General features: G+C 50.1%; 1 protein-coding gene across 2 annotated transcripts in view; it reads left to right on the forward strand.

The window, feature by feature from the left end:
• The first annotated feature begins 13,302 nt into the window (after positions 1-13,302).
• Positions 13,303-21,852, forward strand: part of CDC25A (cell division cycle 25A) — a 45,266-nt gene continuing 36,716 nt past the window's right edge. The window contains exons 1-4 of one of the 2 annotated variants that reach the window (XM_063924563.1): positions 13,303-13,572; positions 13,895-14,077; positions 17,910-17,989; positions 18,165-18,216. In XM_063924563.1, the coding sequence (XP_063780633.1) occupies positions 13,920-14,077; positions 17,910-17,989; positions 18,165-18,216 (290 nt within the window). In that variant the 5' untranslated portion in view covers positions 13,303-13,572; positions 13,895-13,919. Of the gene's footprint in view, positions 13,586-13,894; positions 14,078-17,909; positions 17,990-18,164; positions 18,217-21,852 lie in introns of both variants that reach the window. The other variant, XM_063924562.1, reaches the window with a different exon arrangement.

Consider the following 21,852-nt stretch of genomic DNA (forward strand, 5'->3'; position numbering starts at 1 on the left):
TTGGTCCACTGGAAAGGTTATGGCCCTGAAGAAAGATCTTGGGTGTTGGATAAAGATTTACATGCTCCCAAGCTGAAGAGGATTTTCTTTCAGGAGTTTCCTCAGAAACCTGGCTCTAGGGGTTCTTTAACCCCTCCTCAAGGGGGGGGTACTGTTAGGCGCGGCGGTCTTCGGCCGTGCCCTGACTGAGCAGCGGTCACGGCCGCCGCGCCTCTCTCCTTCCCTGTCCCCTGCACGGCGCCTAGCAACGCCAGGACGCCGTTCGCACGATAGCCGCCGGGTCCCTGGCAACGCAGGACGCCGTGCGTGCAGGGCCGCCGGGTGCATAGCAACGGGGACGCCACAGGTGGACCGCGTTCCCCGTTGCTAAGAATAGTTAATTAGGTTGCTCGTGCAGCAGGGCAGCTGCACGGCAACTAGTAATTAGGGTCTGGGGGCTGGTCCTGCTGGCCCTCCTGTTATTGGCCAGCAGGGCCTTTTTATGTGAGCCAGCACACTGCAGCCCCGCCGGTGATAGCTTCTTGTATGCTGTTCCTGCCTTGCAGAACTCTGTTCCTGTCAGCCGTGTTTGGTGGATCTTGCTCCCTGCCCTTTGGTACTTTGGAGGTCCGAAGCCGGTCCTGGGAATCTTTCTAGTCCTTGCGAACCTGTTTGTCATCTGGGGTTCTCGCCCGGTTTCGTGAGTAGCGGCTTCTGCCGCGTGTTGCGGCCTATGCCGCTTAGTGTTTACTTTACTGTGAATTGGTGCATTTGCGGAGGTTTCCGCTTTCACTGTCCTCCCCGGAACTCGGCGGTGCCGTGTAGGGGAGTGGACAGTGGTTTCTTTGTAGTCCTTTTCCTTTGGCGGCGTGCCACACATACGTTTAGTTTTTAGGTAGTTTATAGCCCCTAGCGTGGTTGTTTCAGTTAGAGATCCCCTTGTTATTACCCTGTCTCAGTTCACGCCTTGTCTCTCTTTAAGACCTGAGGGGGCATCGGAGTTGGGCAGACCTAATCCGCCCTTCAAACGTGGCTGCCATGGGCCCAAGAAACCATAGTCGTTCAGGCGTGAATTGATAACACGGGTAAGACAACGGAGGTAGGGTGCTAGGGTCTATTTCCTTCCCATTTCCCAATCCCAGCATTCCGTCTTGGTGCTCAGGACTCACTACATAAGATCTCCCCTGTCCTGAGCATCAGGATCGTAACACTCCTCAGGGGACGTGTCTGGTATAGCAGTGGATTGTGAGGAGGTAATGGCCCGTTTTGAAGACATCTTAGTCTTAGGTGAGCGAGAGTGACACTTAGATTTAGTCAGTGACCGGTTCAATTGCTGTAACTGAGTGGAGATTTGATCTGCCCATGGCGATTAATAGCAGGGACCATAAACTGCTGCATTGGCACAGGTGGTCCCAATTTAGTTACAAGCGTGTTTAACAGCATGGAAAAGGTAGCCCAAGGTGGGTCTTTTGTTGCCCCCGGTGCTACAGACCCACTGGGGTGTAAGGAACCTCCTGAACCTGAACTCTCTGCTGCCAAATTTTCCTCCAAAATGTCTGTGGCATCACCACCACGTAATGTGGGAGAAGCCCCAGCTCCGTTGCCACGTGTAGCTGTCATAACAAATAACATAATATTGGGCAACCTGGTACAATCTTAGCAGCAATATACCTAGCAAGAACTCCCTGTGAAGTATGACTGTGTCAGCACAAACCGGGAGTCCAAGAGATATATATAGGGTGACTATAAGTCACAAGGAAAAATACACAGCAAGTATATCTTATACAGAAAACCTGATACACTTAGCCCCTTCAGGTTATGGAATATAGGAGTAGCACGCTGAGTGAAATACCCGATATGGCAGCCACGCAGCAGCTACATGCACACACACACATATATTATAGTCACAAGCGTACCATGCAGAAACTATACACCATAAAACTGCACTGGACTAGCAATACAAAGTAATACTCAGTATAGCTATATGTGTCAACAATAGATATAACAAAGCACAGTAGATACTGGATGTATATCACCAGTGCCAGATTAAGGTTCTCATGGGCCTGGAGCTGAAATTTCTGAAGGGCCTAGTGTGTGCCGCAGCAGTGGGTGTGTCCGGCACGGTGGGGGCATGGCTACTGATAATGGGGGTGTGATCAGTGATGTGTATATATATATATATATATATATATATATATATACATATATATATATTATTATTTTTTTTGTGTGTGTGTGTGCACATGTTTGAAAATGAGAAAACTCTCAGCACTTAAATGTCCAATTATCTCCCAAAAAATTATTGAAACACACAAAAACATACACAGAAAATAGAAAAATTCCAAAAATGAAAATCAGATAAAGCAAATGTGAACACACTCCCTTCTTCAAAATGAGTGGTCATCATCCTTAGTCAAGGATCAAAATCTAGAAACAGTAAAAGAGGACAATGTGCCAAATAGTGCAGAATGTAACTGAAAATTTGTGTAAATCCTTACATACTAATCCTCTTTTGTTATTTATAATACATATTTATCTCCATAGTACAACAAACAGAACAGGAGAGCACACAAGGAAGCTGATTCAGCAATAGTTGAGGCAGCATCTTCTGACAGTCGTGCAACTTTACGGTTAAATACTGCTATAAAGCCCTTCCCCTGTGTACAAGTGTGCATCCATCCAAATGTACAAGGACTGAGATGCTACTTTTTCAGCATCTATAGATACAGGCCCTCATTCAGACCTGATCACTCGCTAGCTGTTTTTGCAGTCCTGCAATCGCATAGTCGCCGCCCACCGGGGAGTGTATTTTAGCTGTGCAAATGTGCGATCGCATGTGCAGCCGCCCTGTACAAAAAGATTTTGTGCCGTTTCTGAGTTGCCCAGGACTTACTCAGCCGCTGCGTTCACTTCAGCCTGTCCGGGACCGGAATTGACGTCAGACACCCGCCCTGCAAACGCTTGGGAACGCCTGCGTTTTTCCAAACACTCCCAGAAAACGGTCAGTTGCCACGCATAAACGCCTTCTTCTGTCAATCTTCTTGCGATCAGCCGTGCGAATAGATTCTTCGCACAAACCCATTGCAGAGCAACGAACCACTTTGTACTTGTGTGACGCGCCTACGCATTGCGGTGCCTATGCATGCGCAGTTCTGACCTGATCGCAGCACTGCAAAAAACACTAGCGAGTAATGAGGTCTGAATCATCCCCACAGTCCTTAGATGCCACCATCAGTCACACCATGAAAACATAGAATGTGACGACAGATAAGAACCATTAGGACCATCTAGTCTGCCCATGTACATACACACATTTACACACTAGGGTTAATTTTCATTTCTTTTTGTCAGGAGCCAATTAACGTACCAGTATATTATAGGATTGCGGGAGGAAACCAAGGCAAGTACGGGGAGAATATACAAACTCCCCACAGTTAGAGCCATGGTGGGAATCGGACCCATGACCTCAGTGCTTTGAGGCAGTAATGCTAACCAATACACAATCCGTAATCACACCTGCCCTATGGAAGTTGCAAATTTACCATCTGAGTATTACCTCCAATAGTAATTTTTATTGGACTCAAGATATCCACCTGGTAAATCTCAGTCATGCTGGCTCACCAGATTTTCTAACAACGTAGATAACAAATCTGCATGCGTTCCACCACAGCGGAACGCATAACTGGAAGTCCGCGCACATCCGGAGCTACTGGAACTTTCGGTCCTGCGCTCAATCCAGCTGAAATGCACGGCACTATGCCTCCAGAGCGCTGTGTTCCCACATTTCTGGCTTGCGTTTTACTTAGGTGGAACGCACAGCCCTCCCATGATTATAAGACCACCATATCGCCACCACAGGGCACAGCGTATTAAAACGTTCTGGAGCCAAGCAAACAGGGCCATATAACAGGGGCCTCAAATATATATTAAACTAATTAAAGTCATATACAGTGATTTAAAATCAATTGATATAGATATATATATATATATATATATATATATATATGTGTGTGTACATTTATTTTGTATATGTGTGTGTATGTATGTATATATACATACATATATATACACACATATACATATATATAGTATATATATATATGTGTGCACAGTATAATATATATGTATACATATATTTTATATGTGTGTGTGTGTGTAATTGTATATGTGTATATATATATATATATATATTATATATACATATATTTTAAATATATATTATATATATATACATACACACACACACCATATATTAAGGTCAGTGCCTAAATTGTCTTTATTTTACCAGCTTTGCAGCAGCCAGCAGGAGTACACCCCTCCTCAGGAGGATCCTACTCAGAGGTTGTCACTATGCAGCACGATCAGCAGCATCTGCTGTTGCTTCCTTCACATCGCGTGCGGTGGTGCCGGGGCGGCGCTCTCCGACGTCACACGTCCTGACGTCCCTGCGTATGCGTCGCAAAGGAGGCGGAGGAGCATGTGAAGTGACCGCGAGTCTTCCATTGCGGCTATGTGGGGGGACGTTTATAATGCTGGTGCTGACGGAGGGTGTGAAGCGGGGTCGCGACCGGGGGGGCGGGGCCTTGGACGGACTTTGGCATGCTGCTGTAGCAGGAAAAAAATGTTTTCCTCTCTACAGCAGCAACATACCAGAAGCTGTGGGCCTATTTTGATGGGGGGCTTGGAGCTGCAGCTCCATCCGCCCCATTGTTAATCCGGCCCTGCATATCACAGGGTGTTTGCACCACACAACCCTGACAGTATGCACTCTTTCTTAACTAACACTGTCCCAGTGACAGGTAGGATACTTAAGTGTCCTGTAAAATGCACAGCACTGGTGATCAGGCGGCTTTACAGAGGAGGATTTGCCCCAGCAGTCCCAGGAAAAGCGCGGCTCCATGTGATGGCTGCTGACAGGGAGTGAGGGAGAGAGATGCCGCTCCAGGGCGGGAACATTCACAGAAATGGTGCCCTGGGGCTGGGGGAGGGGCTACAGGTTAGGCCTTCTCCCCCTGCTGGCTTCCCCACCAGGCGCTGCGGGCTATTAAAAACGGGTCTTTATAAGAGGAAAACCCTCCACCTGTGCCCAGCGTCCCGGCGGCTAGTGGAGCGGCTGCCCAGTAACAGTGTCCATGCCAGCGCGCGTGGCCCGCCCCCACGGCCGCGCCGGATCGCTGTTAACAGCGGCCAAGGAGACCCCTTACCTCCCCTTGTACCTGCGGCCACGCGATCCTGGAGGGCAGCGGCGGGTGTGTGTGACTAACAAGAAGGACACCGGAGCATCCGCTGTAGTAACCCGGCAACCAGGGCGCGGGAGTATACAGCGCCACTGGGGGTGATGGAGCTGCAGCAAAGTATGTCTAATGACATACATAAAAGCTGCAGCCCTTGAAGTCTTGAAAGTTTTCTTTCTTCTTTTCTTCATTAAAGCTCTAATATGGGCTGCAGAGACAGCCCCCCTGTTGATTGCCTGCTTACTGCATGGCACCAACTTACAAACTGAGCTCCTGTGCACTGAGGCGGGGTTATAGAGGAGGCGGCGCTGAGCATCTTGGTCAAAGCTTTGAGCCTGTTGGTGCCTTGAATCAAGATCCTACTCTACACCCCGGTGTTAATCCTTGTGGAGCCCAGTGTACCTCGCAGCAGAAATAAACACAGCTACATCAGCAGATAACACTGAAATAAGTATCAGGGGGCATAACAATAAATATGGCGCTACTATGGCTCAGAAAATGAACTAGGGCACTATTATAGGGCATAAAATTAACACCAGCTGCAGAGAAGTATCTCTCTAAAAGCATTGGGATAGGGGTCCCTTCAAAATGTTACTATGGGGCCCACAAAGTTCTGGCTACGCCCCTGGCGGCGACTATCTGATCGCAGAGGAGCGATCAGGTCTGAATTAGGCCCCTTGACGCGTCACAGTATCACCGCGTCTTTCCACAATGGAAATCAAGTTGTTCGGGAAGTTATCAACCAATTTTTGGCGCACCTAAGCTTCATGGTTTTCTTTTTACTTCCAGCAGTTACCACGTACCTCCAGCACCGTAGCATGGCAGCCGAGCACTCTGTGCTGCCGATAACCCCCCCCACCCCACCCCCCCCCCCCTAGTTCTCTGCTGCCCAATCCCCCCCCGGCAATAACAAGCCCCCCAAACTCTGGGAGGGTGGTCGGGAGCATTCAGATGACGATCCCCCGTCGCCTTGCAGACGCAGGAGCCGGGACACGGAAGAGACCACACAGCGGCTGACAGGATAGCTCTACGAAGGTGCGGCGGCACCTCCCGCATTACCCACCTTATGGCCCTGCTTACCTCTGTAACACTTCTCCGGGCTTGGATTGTTTACATTTCATTAAAAATCTTAAACTTTTATTGTAGATGTCATTCACATCAGTTCCTGGCCTACTAACTACATCCTCTCTGTACAGTACACATAACATCACATATCTTGTCTTTCTTTATTCTCACACCCTCCTGACCCCAGGCCAACATTGCGGGGTGATCATATCATACAACCCATTAAGAACCTATCTGGTGGACCATTGTGCAACAGATAGCACCTAAAGTATCCTTGTGGAGCAATGCCTATTTCCCTATAGAGTGTAAGCTTGCGAGCAGGGCCCTCCTACCCCTATGTCTGTCTGTTTTTGATATTATGCCAGCCGGTTGATACTCGTGTGTATATTGTTCTATTCCTACCCGTGAGGGGGGGCAGGGCCTGACATGCGGGGCAGACTAGCCCTGTGCTGGGCGTCCCCCCGCATGTCAGAGAAACTGTCGTAGATCACATCTACGATCAGGTCTGACTCGCACCCATTAACAGCAAATAGATCAACGAGATTTGATCGAAGTCAGCACTTTGTAGGTCCATAGTGACCAACTGCGATACTGAAGGAGGTTGAGTCGGCTTGGAACACATCTGTCGCTCCAATTCATCCCAGAGGTTCTCACTGGGGTTAAGATCAGGACTCTGAGCTGCCAGTCCATCCGGCTTACTAAACTTCTGTATTCCAGTGTTGCCTAGGAAACATGATAATGCGCAGCCCTACAATGTCCCCTTTTCAAACCCGGTTAGCTCTTACCAGCAAGCCATGATGTAATCAGTGCCCCTCTCACCGTTTTGAGAAGGGGGAGCGCTAAAGAAGCTACCCCCTGGTGCCTCTACCAACGTACAGGTAGGTCCTCGGTGAGGGCACCTCTCACCTACCCCCCCCCCCTCCTCCCTAGACCATCAGGGATCGGGTATTAGGCCCGGGGGCACAGTCAGGCCACAGTCCTGTGGCACTGTGAGTGGGCACTAGGCCCGTGGGGCAATTTCAGGCATTAGGCCTGTGCCCACATTAGAGGGCATTAGGCCTTAGTTCATGTAACCCCTATTAGGTACATAAGGTGACTCTGGGCATTAGGTCCAGGTCATCCAACCGGCCCATGTTAGGCGGGCGCTAGGCCCGTGGGTAACTGCCAGGCCTCAGGCTGAGTGGACAGTTAGGGGGCACTAGGCCCTACTAGTTTTAGAGTACTCCCAAGTAGGCAGGCCCATAGGCCTGAGCCAAGTATAAGGAGTGACACTGGGCGCTAGGCCTAGGTCACTAAGAGCAATTTGGACCCGCACTGTGTCGTTCTGGGCAGTAAGCCCAATTAAACGTATGAGGAGGTGGCCAGGCTGTACGGCGCCCACTCCTCAGTAATTTAAAAACTTCCCCTGTGTGGAGGAGAGGTCCAGCTCCATACACGTAGCCGCAACAGCTCCGGATTGGTAGGAGGATGGAACAGCTCTAGGAGATAGGGATTTAAAGGGACAGAACCGTTTCTTATTCTTGTATTGTACTGTGTTGTTATTGTTGTTTCCATGCAGGGCAAACTTAATTAGAACTGATCGTGTTTAGTGCATGTTGCACCACACACACACACACACACACACACACACACACACACACACACACACACACTTAGTTTACGGGCTCTGATGTTGCAGTTAGTGTAGTGGTGTTACACCAGGCTAGTGTTAGGCCCTGCACGGCGGTGGTGTTTTCTTCTCCTTACAGGGACCTGTAAGTGGAGAAGCAGGCGAAGTTCAAGATCGCCAACGGTGAGAAACATCTCTGTTTCTGTGTCCCTATCGGTGTGTGTTTGTCCCTCCCTATCCTCCTTTCTTCTGGGCGGACAGTGGACTTTGCACCCCGGTGCAAGGTTGAATTTTCACCTGGTGCGCAAGTACAAATAGGTGATAATTCGGGCTCTGTGGCCAAGAGTGCCGAGGATGTCCTTCACTTAAACCCGAAATCCCTATTTGTGAATACCTCTAGGTTCTGTGGGCGCTTCAGTCTTCTTTAGGAAGGGACGGTTCTCACCCTATCTCCTTCCTTGCAGAACATTGTGTCCGGGTCCAGTTGGTGTACCAGGACCGTTGATTTATCTCGCTGCCTGAAGGTCAAAGGGTGCAATGCGAGGTAAGCAGCGAACTACACCCACACCCCTCTCACATTTGGTGTATTCAGCAGCAGGCACCCACACCCCTCTCACATTTGGTGTAGTCGGCAGCAGGCACCTACACCCCTCTCACATTTGGTGTAGTCGGCAGGATAACGCATCGCGGACACGATGTGGAACATCCCCAAGAAGACCCACCCACGGATGGCTCCAGAGCAGATCCATCCTCGGGCGTTTGAGGACAAGAGTGGCTGGGTAACGGTGTCGGGGACAGACATCCTGAAGATGATGCAGCGTGGAAAGGAAGAATGCAGAGAAAAGGGATACAAGAAGGCCCCTGTTACACCCTGCAATACGTGTTGGCAACTGGGACATTTTGCCAGCGAATGTCCCTGGCGTGAGGTTGCCGTGAAGAGAGAGCATGAGACGTCCTCAAAGAAGCTCGCCCAGGTGGTCCAGCAAGTGGACCGAAGACTCTGTCATAAGGGCCCAGTGGAGAGAAAGCCCTGGTGTTTGCTCTGTGCCAACTACAGGCATGATCACAACAGCTGTCCATGGGACGAGGAGTGGAGCCAGGAGGAAATTGAGCGACGGTGTGAAGGTTGCAGAGACCTCAACTTCAGCTCCAAGAGTGTTCATGGACAGAAGACCAGAAGACATTCAAGACTACTGCAAGGCAACAGGTGTAGTCTCGCAAGGAGCTCTGGAACCGGGTGGCTGAAGAACCCGTGTGTGACCTTTGTAACGAAAAGAGACATGAGCTTCCCGATTGTCCGTGCGATGAAGACTGGATGATCGTGGATGGCCGAGCCCAGAGATGGCAGGAAGAAGCCAGAGAAATGGAGTGGAAGAGCCTGCTGGAAGTGAGTTTGCAGGTGCCCATTTCATCTGAGCAGGGCCGGCCCTAACCAATATGATGCCCTAGGCAAGATTTTGGCTGGTGCCCCCTAGCACCACCACTGGTTGCACCTCTTTCCCAGCACCATCACCCCTCACCCATAGCAGTCCTTATTTTGGTGTTTGTACCCCCTATATTTTAAATAGGAACAGTTCGCACATTTGGCGCACAGCCCAAAAAGGGTGTGTTTTTGCTGGCAAGGGGCATGGCCACACAATAGTAACCCCAATTCCAATTACGCCACACAGTACTGCAACTTTATTCACATTTGATCATGCGATAGTGTCCATAATTCATATTACATCCCACAGTAGTATTACTTTACCTTATAAACATTACTCCTCACAGTAGAGCCCCTTATTCACATAACATCACACTGAATTGCTCCTTATTCACATTACACCACACCCTATTGCTCTTTATTCATATTAGATGACACAGTAGTGCCCTTTCTATACGCAACACCACATAGTAGAGCACCCTATACACATAATGCCACACATTAGTAATGCATTTATTCACATAATTCCACACAGTAATGCCCCTTACACATTATTAATGTCCTTATAAACATAATGTGCCTTACACATTATGACAACCTTTATTAATGCCCTTTTACACATATGTCCCTAACATACATGCCGCACATTATTAATGCCCTTATACACATAATGACACATAGTGCCCCCTACACATTTGCTGCACATTATTAGTGCCCCTATACACATAATGACACACATACAGTAGTACCCTGTTAAACATATGCCACACATCATTAATGCCCTTATACACATAATGACACACATAGTGCCCCTTACACATGTGTTGCACATTATTAATGCATTTTTACATGACACACATAATGCTCCTTACACATATTCCGAACACTACTGCACAACCAACCCACTCACATGCACACAGCACTCACACTTCCACTAACACTGTGACCTCTGCCTCTGCTTGGATACAGATGTGTCCTCATAAATCTTGCCTCAATGCTAACGTCGGGCACCTTTTTTTATGAAAATGCATCTTATTTGCATTGCTATGTGGCTAGGATGCACAAGCAGATTCTGCTGATTAAAATGATATGCAGCATGCCTATAAACTGTGTGAGACTGTGGCTGTATCTGCATATGAAATGCTACATACAGAATATAGGCATGCCGCATATCATTTTAATCAGCAGAAGCTGCAGATGCCCCTAGGCATATCAAATGCCCTAGGCAATTGCCTAGTTTGCCTATAGCTATGGCCGGCTCTGCATCTGAGCCGGAGCCAATGGGTGAAGACCCCTGTGTGAAGGAGGCAGCCATGAAACCTGCATTGGAGAGGGTGGCAGCAATACCCTTGTGTTGGAAGTGTCAACAACAGGGACATTCGGCCAATGAGTGTCCCTAGGAAGATGACACGGACCTGCTCTGCCCCAAGAGAGAGACCCCAGTGAAGGAGGATCCTTGTACGCATAAGGCATACATGGACAACTGGGAGGAGAAGAAACCATGATGCAAGGAAAAGCGTGAAGACCCACTGACAGAGGTGTCCAGAAGTTCCCTGCATTGGAGCTGTCCACGACCAGGCCGTGTGCACAGTGTGATATCTCACGGTCCTGCGTACCGTGAGATATCAGTGGAAGAAAAGAAGTACGCTGAGGGAGTAGAGATGACAGCGGAAAAGACGAAGTACGCTGAGGAAGAAAATAGTCCCCTAGTCCAGGTGTCGTGGAGGAGAACCCAGACTCCTGTGAGATGTCTGCCGTGTCTGACGATGATTCTCTCCATCAAAAATAAACAAGGGAAGACTCGGGTATAGGGAGTGCTGATGAGTGTGACTGGCAGGATCGAGTGGAGCTGTGCTCGCAGTCGATGCCCTCCATGAAGAGGAGGAGACGATCCTGGAGCAAGATCACCTGCCGGAAGTGCTTGGTCAGAAGGACATAGGGGACGGAGATGATTGTGACACCATGGGAGGACCGGTTCCAGAAGAAGTGGAACCGCTGGAAGTGCCCCACGAAAAGACACTGCAGATGGTGGCGATTGCCCAGGAGGGAAAGTATGCCCCAGAGGATTCCAATGTGGGGTGGTGGTCAGTTCCACACCCTGAAGACAGTGACATCGCCCCAGATGAGTTGGAAGGTGAAGAATGGGTGGCTGCTGCACCCATGGATGAAGATTCCCTTTGGTGGCCTCCGTCGAGTGACCGTCAGGAGCTGCCACTCCCCCAGAGGATCCGCAGATTGAGGTCAGGAGGTACTAAAAAGAGGAACCCGGAGCCGGCGGAAGAAGAATGTGGGGTCACAGTCAGTCCAGGCTGGGCCCTCGAACACAACCTTGCTGGAGGGGCCTTGGAATTCCCTGACCCGCAGACAATGGACATGGAGAAGATCAAAGGAAAAGGGGGGGGGGATGTGTGGAGATGTGCCCTGTATTGCAGGGCACATCAGGGCAGCGGGCAGAAAGGGAGCTTTGTCCCCTGCAGGACACAGCAGCAGACAGCGCTGGGGCAGTGTGTCTATCCCCAGCGCTGGTAGTACAGCAGCGGCGGGTGTCCGGTGCTTGGATCCTCTGTTGGTTCCTGGCACCGGACTTGTGGCGACGATTCAGCAGACAACTGGAAGTGCCGCCTTTCAAATCCGGGGGCCTTCCGTGTGCCAATCATGGCTCGGGAGCGGCAGCCAATAGGAAACAGTCACGGAAAGCCAATCAGAGCTCGCCGAGCCGTAGCAGGCCCCACCCCCGCATCTGACATCAGACGACGCGGGGGAGCAGAGTGAGAAGATGTGCGGCGCGAGGAGAAGAAAGAAGACGTCGCGGGAAGAGCTCCTGTGGCCGCGGAAGAGGCCAGAAGACGCCAGCTTTAAGACTGAAGATAGAAGACATTGGCTGGATGCAGAGAAGAGGCGGCAGTGCCGCTGGCCAGGACAGCCAGCGGCAGAAGACAGAAGTTGAGGACCGGAGAGGCCACCAGGGGTGGAAAGGGAGAGAGCTAACGATGCTCCCGCCGGTGCCTCTACCACTGGACAGGTAGGCCCTCGTGAGGGCACCTGTCACCTACCCCCCCACCTCCCTAGACCACCAGGGATTGGCTATTAGGCCCAGGGGGCACAGTTGGCCACAGGCCTGTGGCGCAGTAGGCGGGCACTAGACCCGTGGGGCAATTTCAGGCATTAGGCCTGTGCCCACATTAGAGGGCATTAGGCCCCAGTTCAAGTAACGCCCATTAGGTACATAAGGTGACTCTCTGCAATAGGTCCAGGTCACCCAACCGGCCCTACTTGTGAATACCTCTAGGTTTGGTGGGCGCTTTGGTCTTCTTTAGGAAGGGACGGTGCTCACCCTATCTCCTTCCTTGAAGAACATTGTGTCCAGGTCCAGTTGGTGTACCAGGACCATTGAACTACACCTGCTCAGCAGCAGGCACCTGCACCCCTCTCACAGGAGCACACCATTTCACTTGCGCTGGGGGGGGCAATCACTTTTTACTACATCGTACAGTGCTTTCAGCACGTGCAAGTAAACCAATGCGCTAGGAGTAAACGCACACAAACGTAAGAACATACAAACTCCACACAGACATGCCTTGACCATGAATTGAATTAGTGACATCAGCGCAGAGTGAAGTAATGCTATCACTAAGCTACCATGCTGCTGCTGCTAATGATAATAATAATAATATAATATTATTATTATTATTATTATTATTATCATCATCATCATTATTAATATTATTAATTTAATAATAATAATGATAATAATAATAGTTATATTAATAACAATCATACTGATAGGTTTGCCAGCCTGTCACTCACTCTATCTTTAATCATGACGTCATGCACTGGGTACAGCCGCTGTCACTTTCTGCCCTCACAAGTTGTTACTTTGCCTGCTATTGGTTGGAGCGCCTGTCACTCCTTTCGCCAGCTGGCCTCGATGTCAGCTGCTATTGGTCAGTCTCCGCTTCACTCACGCCTTGACCAATTGTCGGCTCTCACAGAAGGCGCCGACTGGTGGGTAACAAAAAGGGATTGGCCCTCGCTTCGGCTTCTGATTGGTTTTGCCGATTGCCTCGCTCAACTGCGATTGGCTGGATTCGGGTGGCGCCAAATCCAAGGAGGACAGGGCGGCGGACATGTCTGTCGGGGAGAGTTAAGAGGAGAGCTGCGGGCCGAGCCGGGAATAATCATCCTCTGTACGGCTGTGAGGTGCACGAAGTCCCCCCCGAGCATCACAGAGAACACCTAGCTTCCCGCCTGCGCCCTCACAGGTATAATGTGCAGGTACTGGCCATGTTACTAAATACATATAGGAAAGGCCCGCCCGCACGTCCGTGAAACTAAAGATTTATCACCATTCCCCCAAGTCGCATTATTTATCACTCGTGACAGCCGCCCGCATGTATGTGAAACTATGGATTGATCACTCGCCATTAACCGCCCGCATGGATGTGAAACTATAGATTTATCACTCGCTAGTAACCGCCCGCATGTCTGTGAACCATCAAATTGTCTCGTTGATCCCAGACCCCGCGCTCTCTTCTTGCGCCCGCCCGCCTGCCTATCTCTGACCTCTTGATATTTTGTTTGCAGTTTCGTGGTGCCCGACCGCACTGACATGTCCCGCTCGGCCCCAGCTCATATCCTCGGCAGCAGACCCACCGGGCTGCCCGTGGTGAAGGCTCTCTTCTCCTGCGAGGCCGCTGACACCGCCTCGGCCTTGTCTCCAGTCACACACCTGGCCATGAATGTGCAGAAGCTGGACGTCCTGGGCAGGTAACTCTCACCGTGCCCATCTGTAGCAGCTGTGGGTGGCATGTGCCTGGCAGGGGGGTAGGTAGGTGGGGGGGGGGGCACAGCTGGCATTGTGGGTGGCATACCCATGCTTGGCTTGTATTTGTGGAAAGGGTGTTGTGTGCCCAGGTGATGGAGGTACATGGCAAGGGGAGGTGCTGCTGCGTGCTTGGCATGTACCAGTCTGAGCGGGTGATGTGGGAGGGATGGTACGGGGATGTGGTCAGGGTGCCGGAGGTTGAAATACCGACATGCAGCCGGAATCCTGACGTCACTTGGAAATTCCCGACAGCTGGCATTCCGAACATATATATGCCGCGGACTCCTAGGGTTAGGGGGGAGGTGTTAGGTTTGGGCACCACTGCGGAGGGTGAGTATACTTACCTGACCCCTTCCGGTGTTCACAGCATCGGGATGCCAGTGTCGGCCGCTTGACAGTCGACATCCCAAACGTCGGTCTCGCGTATCACATGCGATGGTACGTTCCTGAGTTTGGGCTTGTGCATGCGTGGCATTGGAGGTGGCAGGGCTTCGGAGTTGGTACGCCAAACTTTCTTCATAAATAGCAAATGTATAGAAATGTAGATCCGGGCTCGACAAACCCCAGGTCGCCATGGCCCCTAGATCTTGCTGCCAGATTGTGCAGGGAGGAAGCCGATCCTCTTCAGCCCCAGCGGAGATTCATGGCGGGCCTGTATGCGGCGTCCATTTCATGCCCAGCATGTGCTGAGTGTGCGTCCTGTCCGCCCAGCCTGCGCTGTCTGCTGCCTCCAAACCGGCTGAATAGAGCCCTCCGATAACAGGGTCTATGCGTGGCCGGGGGTTGCGGCTTCAGAAGGGGTAGTGATGGTGCCGCTGGGGATGGGGGGGGGGAGTGGATGCGGAGGGGCGGTTTGCCTGGGGGGTACCCCCTTAGTTGTGTGGCAATGGGAGTTGGTTTGCCAGGGGGGAGGAGGGAAGCTGCCCAGTAATGTGGTTACGGGAGGGGGTGGATTCAATTATTTTTAGGGGGAAGGGGGACAGTGGTCCGGCTCCTATATTTTAGGAACACTTGTCAAACCCTGATGTGCTTTAATTAGTAACTTACTATAATTACTGCCCGACTTTTAAAGGGCATAATGCGCCCTGCCCTTTTTGTGGCACCCTGCGAAACCAGCCTGCCTGATGCCTCCATGTGAATAGCTGCCACGTGCACTGCATCTATTTACAGTGACAGGAGAGCTTGGGGGGAAGCCCAGCACCTCCGTAGGTGCTGGGTATGCCCCCACGAGTGACGGCAAGGGGGCCGCCCCACCCCCAATAGTGACGGCAGCCTTCGGCTTGACTGCACAAAGTGCCCCTGCAGTACCAGCACCCTGCCCCTAAAAAATCCTGTGGGGGAACACTAGGTTGATGTGGTAAAAGCAGAAACCTCAGGAGGGTGCCAGCAGATATCCGTGGTATGTGTCTCCTGCAGGCTGCATTTAAATATACCTGATAGCATAGGTCCGGCATGTCCAAACTGCGGCCCTCCAGCTGTTGAGAAACTACACATCCCAGCATGCCCTGACACAGCTTTAGCATTCTCTGACAGCAAAACTGTCAGGGCATGCTGGGATGTGTAGTTTCTCAACAGCTGGAGGGCCGCAGTTTGGACATGCCTGGCATATGTAATTTAAAATGCACAAAGTGTGTAACAGAAACCTAGGCTGTACCTTAACACTAAAGACTACATCAAATGACTTCTAATAAAACATAAAACACAAGCTGTCCTCTGCCTATAACTCCATTACCAAATGCTTTCCTATAAATACACTGCTCAAAAAAATAAAGGGAACACTAAAATAACACATCCTAGATCTGAATGAAATATTCTTATTAAATACTTTGTTCTTTACATAGTTGAATGTGCTGACAACAAAATCACACAAAAATTATCAATGGAAATCAAATTTATTAACCCATGGAGGTCTGGATTTGGAGTCGCCCTCAAAATTAAAGTGGAAAAACACACTACAGGCTGATCCAACTTTGATGTCATGTCCTTAAAACAAGTCAAAATGAGGCTCAGTAGTGTGTGTGGCCTCCACGTGCCTGTATGACCTCCCTACAACGCCTGGGCATGCTCCTGATCTCCTCCCAGACCTGGACTAAAGCATCCGCCAACTCCTGGACGGTCTGTGGTGCAATGTGGCGTTGGTGGATGGAGCGAGACATGATGTCCCAGATGTGCTCAATTGGATTCTGGTCTGGGGAACGGGCGGGCCAGTCCATAGCATCAATGCCTTCGTCTTGCAGGAACTGCTGACACTCCAGCCACATGAGGTCTAGCACTGTCTTGCATTAGGAGGAACCCAGGGCCAACCGCACCAGCATATGGTCTCACAAGGGGTCGGAGGATCTCATCTCGGTACTTAATGGCAGTCAGGCTACCTCTGGTGAGCACATGGAGGGCTGTGCGGCCCCCCAAAGAAATGCCACCCCACACCATTACTGACCCACTGCCAAACCGGTCATGCTGGAGGATGTTTCAGGCAGCAGAATGTTCTCCTTGGCGTCTCCAGACTCTGTCACATGTGCTCAGTGAGAACCTGCTTTCATCTGTGAAGAGCACAGGGCGCCAGTGGCGAATTTGCCAATCTTAGTGTTCTCTGGCAAATGCCAAACGTCCTGCACGGTGTTGGGCTGTAAGCACAACCCCCACCTGTGGACGTCGGGCCCTCATACCACCCTCATGGAGTCTGTTTCTGATCGTTTGAGTAGACACATGCACATTTGTGGCTTGCTGGAGGTCATTTTGCAGGGCTCTGGCAGTGCTCCTCCTGTTCCTCCTTGCACAAAGGTGGAGGTAGCGGTCCTGCTGCTGGGTTGTTGCCCTCCTACGGCCTCCTCCACGTCTCCTGATGTACTGGCCTGTCTCCTGGTAGCGCCTCCATGCTCTGGACACTAAGCTGACAGACACAGCAAACCTTGCCACAGTTCGCATTGATGTGCCATCCTGGATGAGCTGCACTACCTGAGCCACTTGTGTGGGTTGTAGGGAGGTCATACAGGCACGTGGAGGCCACACACACTACTGAGCCTCATTTTGATTTGTTTTAAGGACATTACATCAAAGTTGGATCAGCCTGTAGTGTGTTTTTCCATTTTAATTTTGATCGTGACTCCAAATCCAGACCTCCATGGGTTAATAAATTGGGTTTCCATTGATAATTTTTGTGTGATTTTGTTGTCAGCACATTCAACTATGTAAAGAACAAGTATTTAATAAGAATATTTCATTCATTCAGATCTAGGATGTGTTATTTTAGTGTTCCCTTGATTTGTTTGAGCAGTGTATATTCACTACTACTCTACTTTTATAGTAAATCTAAGAGAAATAGGGTTTATTACAGAAACAATATGTGCAGAATAACTAATAGGGGGATATTCAATTCCTGCCGATGAAGCTTTGGGTGATATTTCCCGATGCTTCATCAATGTTTTTTCACCCGAAAACACACAGGTTCAGCGAAACCTGTGTGTTTTCGGTAGAAAGAGCCACGTTTTCGGGTGAAAACAGGGCTGTTTGGGTATCTTGCTTCGCCTGATCCCCCATGAATGCGTGGCATGCGCCGGTTTATTGGGGCTAATTAGATAGCACCCCCCCCAGCGATATTTTCCACCCGCAGTTGCTGCGGGTAATTGAATATCCCCCATAGACTGCAGAAGTGATTAACTTCATCAAAAATCCTGTGCAAAAAATGACTGAACCTTGTTATTTAGTAACTGTGCATCTTGTGTCCATCCCCACCCCCAAATACCTCTGAGTTTATATCATCTCTTGTCTCTGCAGTCAATGTGAAACCCCTAAGCGCAGGCTGTCGGACCGCTGGCCTATGCTGAGGACAGATTCTACAGAGTCCATGGATGCTGGTGAGTAATATCCCGTCAGTCTTGTGTCTCAGTGTAAAGTGCTGAGTAGCATATACAGTGCTTACGGCAGGACTAGCTCAGCAGCGTGTCATGCTATAGTTACATAGTATATTGATGTTACTGTACGCTCTAGTTACCATGGACTGGACCTCACTGTTAAACTGTTTGTTTCCAGGCCTTGGACTGGATTGCCCCGATGTAATGAGCTTTAGAGACCTGGAGGAAACGTAAGTACGAGAGAGAGAACGGGCACCTGGTGAATAATCTCTATCACCTCTGATTCTGGAGCTGACTCCGCAGTTAGTGGGAAGGCCGAGGGTGTATTCTCTCCTATGGATACCTGCAATATAGATTGTGTCTGAGCTTGGGTTATCTCTAGCTGCGAGCACACTTGTATTTAGCAGGCTCCCTCTTATTCTGCAGCACTATGAAATGCTTAATGGCTTTGCCTGGCATCGTAGCTGGCAGTAGGGTGGGCTCAGTCTGGCAGGCTGCGTGTGTCCCTATTACTGGAACGTTAGTACAGTGGTGGATGTGTAATTCCTGCTCCCTAGCACTGAAAGGTAAATCTGGTGCATGAGTTCCAGCGGTGTTAGGGAGCAATTGCTTTTTCTAGAGCTACATTTTAGTAGCTTAGTTTAACTGCGTCAGTTATCAAGGTCTTATATGGGCAGATGTCTTGGCATAACTGATGTCCCCGATTCCATTGTGAAGTAGCCCGGCTGTGCATACTCTTCACACTGTATGGTACGGACTACAACTCCCAGTATTATCTGATCTGAGAAGTGCATGGGAGCCAGAAGCCAAACAAACCCCTGTATCTGCTTAGTGACTATCCGGCTGCTGAAGTCCTGATAATAACTATATTTCTCTATCGTCCTAGTGGATGCTGGGGTTCCTGAAAGGACCATGGGGAATAGCGGCTCCGCAGGAGACAGGGCACAAAAAGTAAAGCTTTTCCGATCAGGTGGTGTGCACTGGCTCCTCCCCCTATGACCCTCCTCCAGACTCCAGTTAGATTTTTGTGCCCGGCCGAGAAGGGTGCAATCTAGGTGGCTCTCCTAAAGAGCTGCTTAGAGAAAGTTTAGCTAGGTTTTTTATGTTACAGTGATTCCTGCTGGCAACAGGATCACTGCAGCGAGGGACTGAGGGGAGAAGGAGTCAACTCACCTGCGTGCAGGATGGATTGGCTTCTTGGCTACTGGACATCAAGCTCCAGAGGGACGATCACAGGTACAGCCTGGATGGTCACCGGAGCCGCGCCGCCGGCCCCCTTGCAGATGCTGAAGACAGAAGAGGTCCAGAATCGGCGGCTGAAGACTCCTGCAGTCTTCTAAAGGTAGCGCACAGCACTGCAGCTGTGCGCCATTTTCCTCTCAGCACACTTCACACGGCAGTCACTGAGGGTGCAGGGCGCTGGGAGGGGGGCGCCCTGGGAGGCAAAATGAGTACCTATAAAGGCTAAAAATACCTCACATATAGCCCTAGAGGCTATATGGAGATATTTAACCCCTGCCTGATTTCTCAAAATAGCGGGAGACGAGCCCGCCGGAAAAGGGGCGGGGCCTATCTCCTCAGCACACGGCGCCATTTCCTCTCACAGCTCCGCTGGTCAGGACGGCTCCCAGGTCTCTCCCCTGCACTGCACTACAGAAACAGGGTAAAACAGAGAGGGGGGGCAAATTTATGGCGATATTTTTATATAACAAAGCAGCTATAGGGGAGCACTTATTATAAGGCTATCCCTGATATATATATATAGCGCTTTTGGTGTGTGCTGGCAAACTCTCCCTCTGTCTCCCCAAAGGGCTAGTGGGTCCTGTCTTCATTAGGAGCATTCCCTGTGTGTCTGCTGTGTGTCGGTACGTGTGTGTCGACATGTATGAGGACGATATTGGTGTGGAGGCGGAGCAATTGCCAAATATGGGGATGTCACCTCCTAGGGGGTCGACACCAGAATGGATGCCTTTATTTATGGAACTACGGGATAGTGTCAACACGCTAAAGCAGTCGTTTGACGACATGAGACGGCCGGACAATCAATTAGTGCCTGTCCAGGCGACTCAAACACCGTCAGGGGCTGTGAAACGCCCTTTGCCTCAGTCGGTCGACACAGACCCAGACACAGGCGATGACTCCAGTGGTGACGGTGACGAATCAACCGTATTTTCCAGTAGGGCCACACGTTATATGATTTTGGCAATGAAGGAGGCGTTACATTTAGCTGATACTACAGGTACCACTAAACAGGGTATTATGTGGGGTATGAAAAAACTACCTATAGTTTTTCCTGAATCAGAAGAACTAAATGACGTGTGTAATGAAGCGTGGGTTGCCCCTGATAAAAAGCTGATAATTTCAAAGAAATTATTGGCATTATACCCTTTCCCGCCAGAGGTTAGGGAGCGCTGGGAAACACCTCCTAGGGTGGACAAGGCGCTAACACGCTTATCTAAACAAGTGGCGTTACCCTCTCCTGAGACGGCCGCACTTAAAGATCCATCAGATAGGAGGATGGAAAATATCCAAAAAAGTATATACACACATGCAGGTGTTATACTACGACCAGCTGTAGCAACTGCCTGGATGGGCAGTGCGGGGGTAGTTTGGTCAGAATCCCTGATTGAAAATATTGATACCCTGGACAGGGACAATATTCTACTGTCGTTAGAACAAATAAAGGATGCATTTCTTTATATGCGTGATGCACAGAGGGATATATGCACACTGGCATCACGGGTAAGTGCTATGTCCATTTCGGCCAGAAGAGCTTTATGGACGCGACAGTGGACAGGCGATGCGGATTCAAAACGGCATATGGAAGTTTTGCCGTATAAGGGGGAGGAGTTATTTGGAGTCGGTCTATCAGATTTGGTGGCCACGGCTACAGCCGGGAAATCCACCTTTCTACCTCAAGTCACTCCCCAACAGAAAAAGGCACCGACTTTTCAACCGCAGCCCTTTCGTTCCTTTAAAAATAAGAGAGCAAAGGGCTATTCATATTTGCCACGAGGCAAAGGTCGAGGGAAGAGACAGCAACACGCAGCTCCTTCCCAGGATCAGAAGCCCTCCCCGGCTTCTACAAAAGCCTCAGCATGACGCTGGGGCTTCTCAAGCGGACTCGGGGACGGTGGGCGGTCGTCTCAAAAATTACAGCGCGCAGTGGGCTCACTCGCAAGTAGATCCCTGGATCCTGCAGATAATATCTCAGGGATACAGGTTGGAATTAGAGACAGATCCACCTCGCCGTTTCCTGAGGTCTGCTTTACCAACGTCCCCCTCCGAAAGGGAGACGGTGTTGGAAGCCATTCACAAGCTGTACTCTCAGCAGGTGATAGTCAAGGTACCTCTTCTGCAACAAGGGAAGGGGTATTATTCCACTCTTTTTGTGGTACCGAAGCCGGATGGCTCGGTAAGGCCTATTCTAAATCTGAAGTCCTTGAACCTGTACATAAAGAAGTTCAAGTTCAAAATGGAGTCACTCAGAGCAGTGATAGCGAACCTGGAAGAGGGGAACTTTATGGTATCCTTGGACATCAAGGATGCGTATCTCCACGTTCCAATTTACCCCTCACACCAGGGGTACCTCAGGTTCGTTGTACAAAACTGTCACTATCAGTTTCAGACGCTGCTGTTCGGATTGTCCACGGCACCTCGGATCTTTACAAAGGTAATGGCCGAGATGATGATTCTTCTTCGAAGAAAAGGCGTATTAATTATCCCATACTTGGACGATCTCCTAATAAGGGCGAGGTCCAGAGAACAGCTAGAGATGGGATTAGCACTGTCTCAAGAAGTGCTAAAACAGCACGGGTGGATTCTGAATATTCCAAAATCCCAGTTAATGCCGACAACTCGTCTGC

Source organism: Pseudophryne corroboree, chromosome 5, assembly GCF_028390025.1.
Source record: "Pseudophryne corroboree isolate aPseCor3 chromosome 5, aPseCor3.hap2, whole genome shotgun sequence".
In the NCBI taxonomy this organism is placed as follows: domain Eukaryota; kingdom Metazoa; phylum Chordata; class Amphibia; order Anura; family Myobatrachidae; genus Pseudophryne; species Pseudophryne corroboree.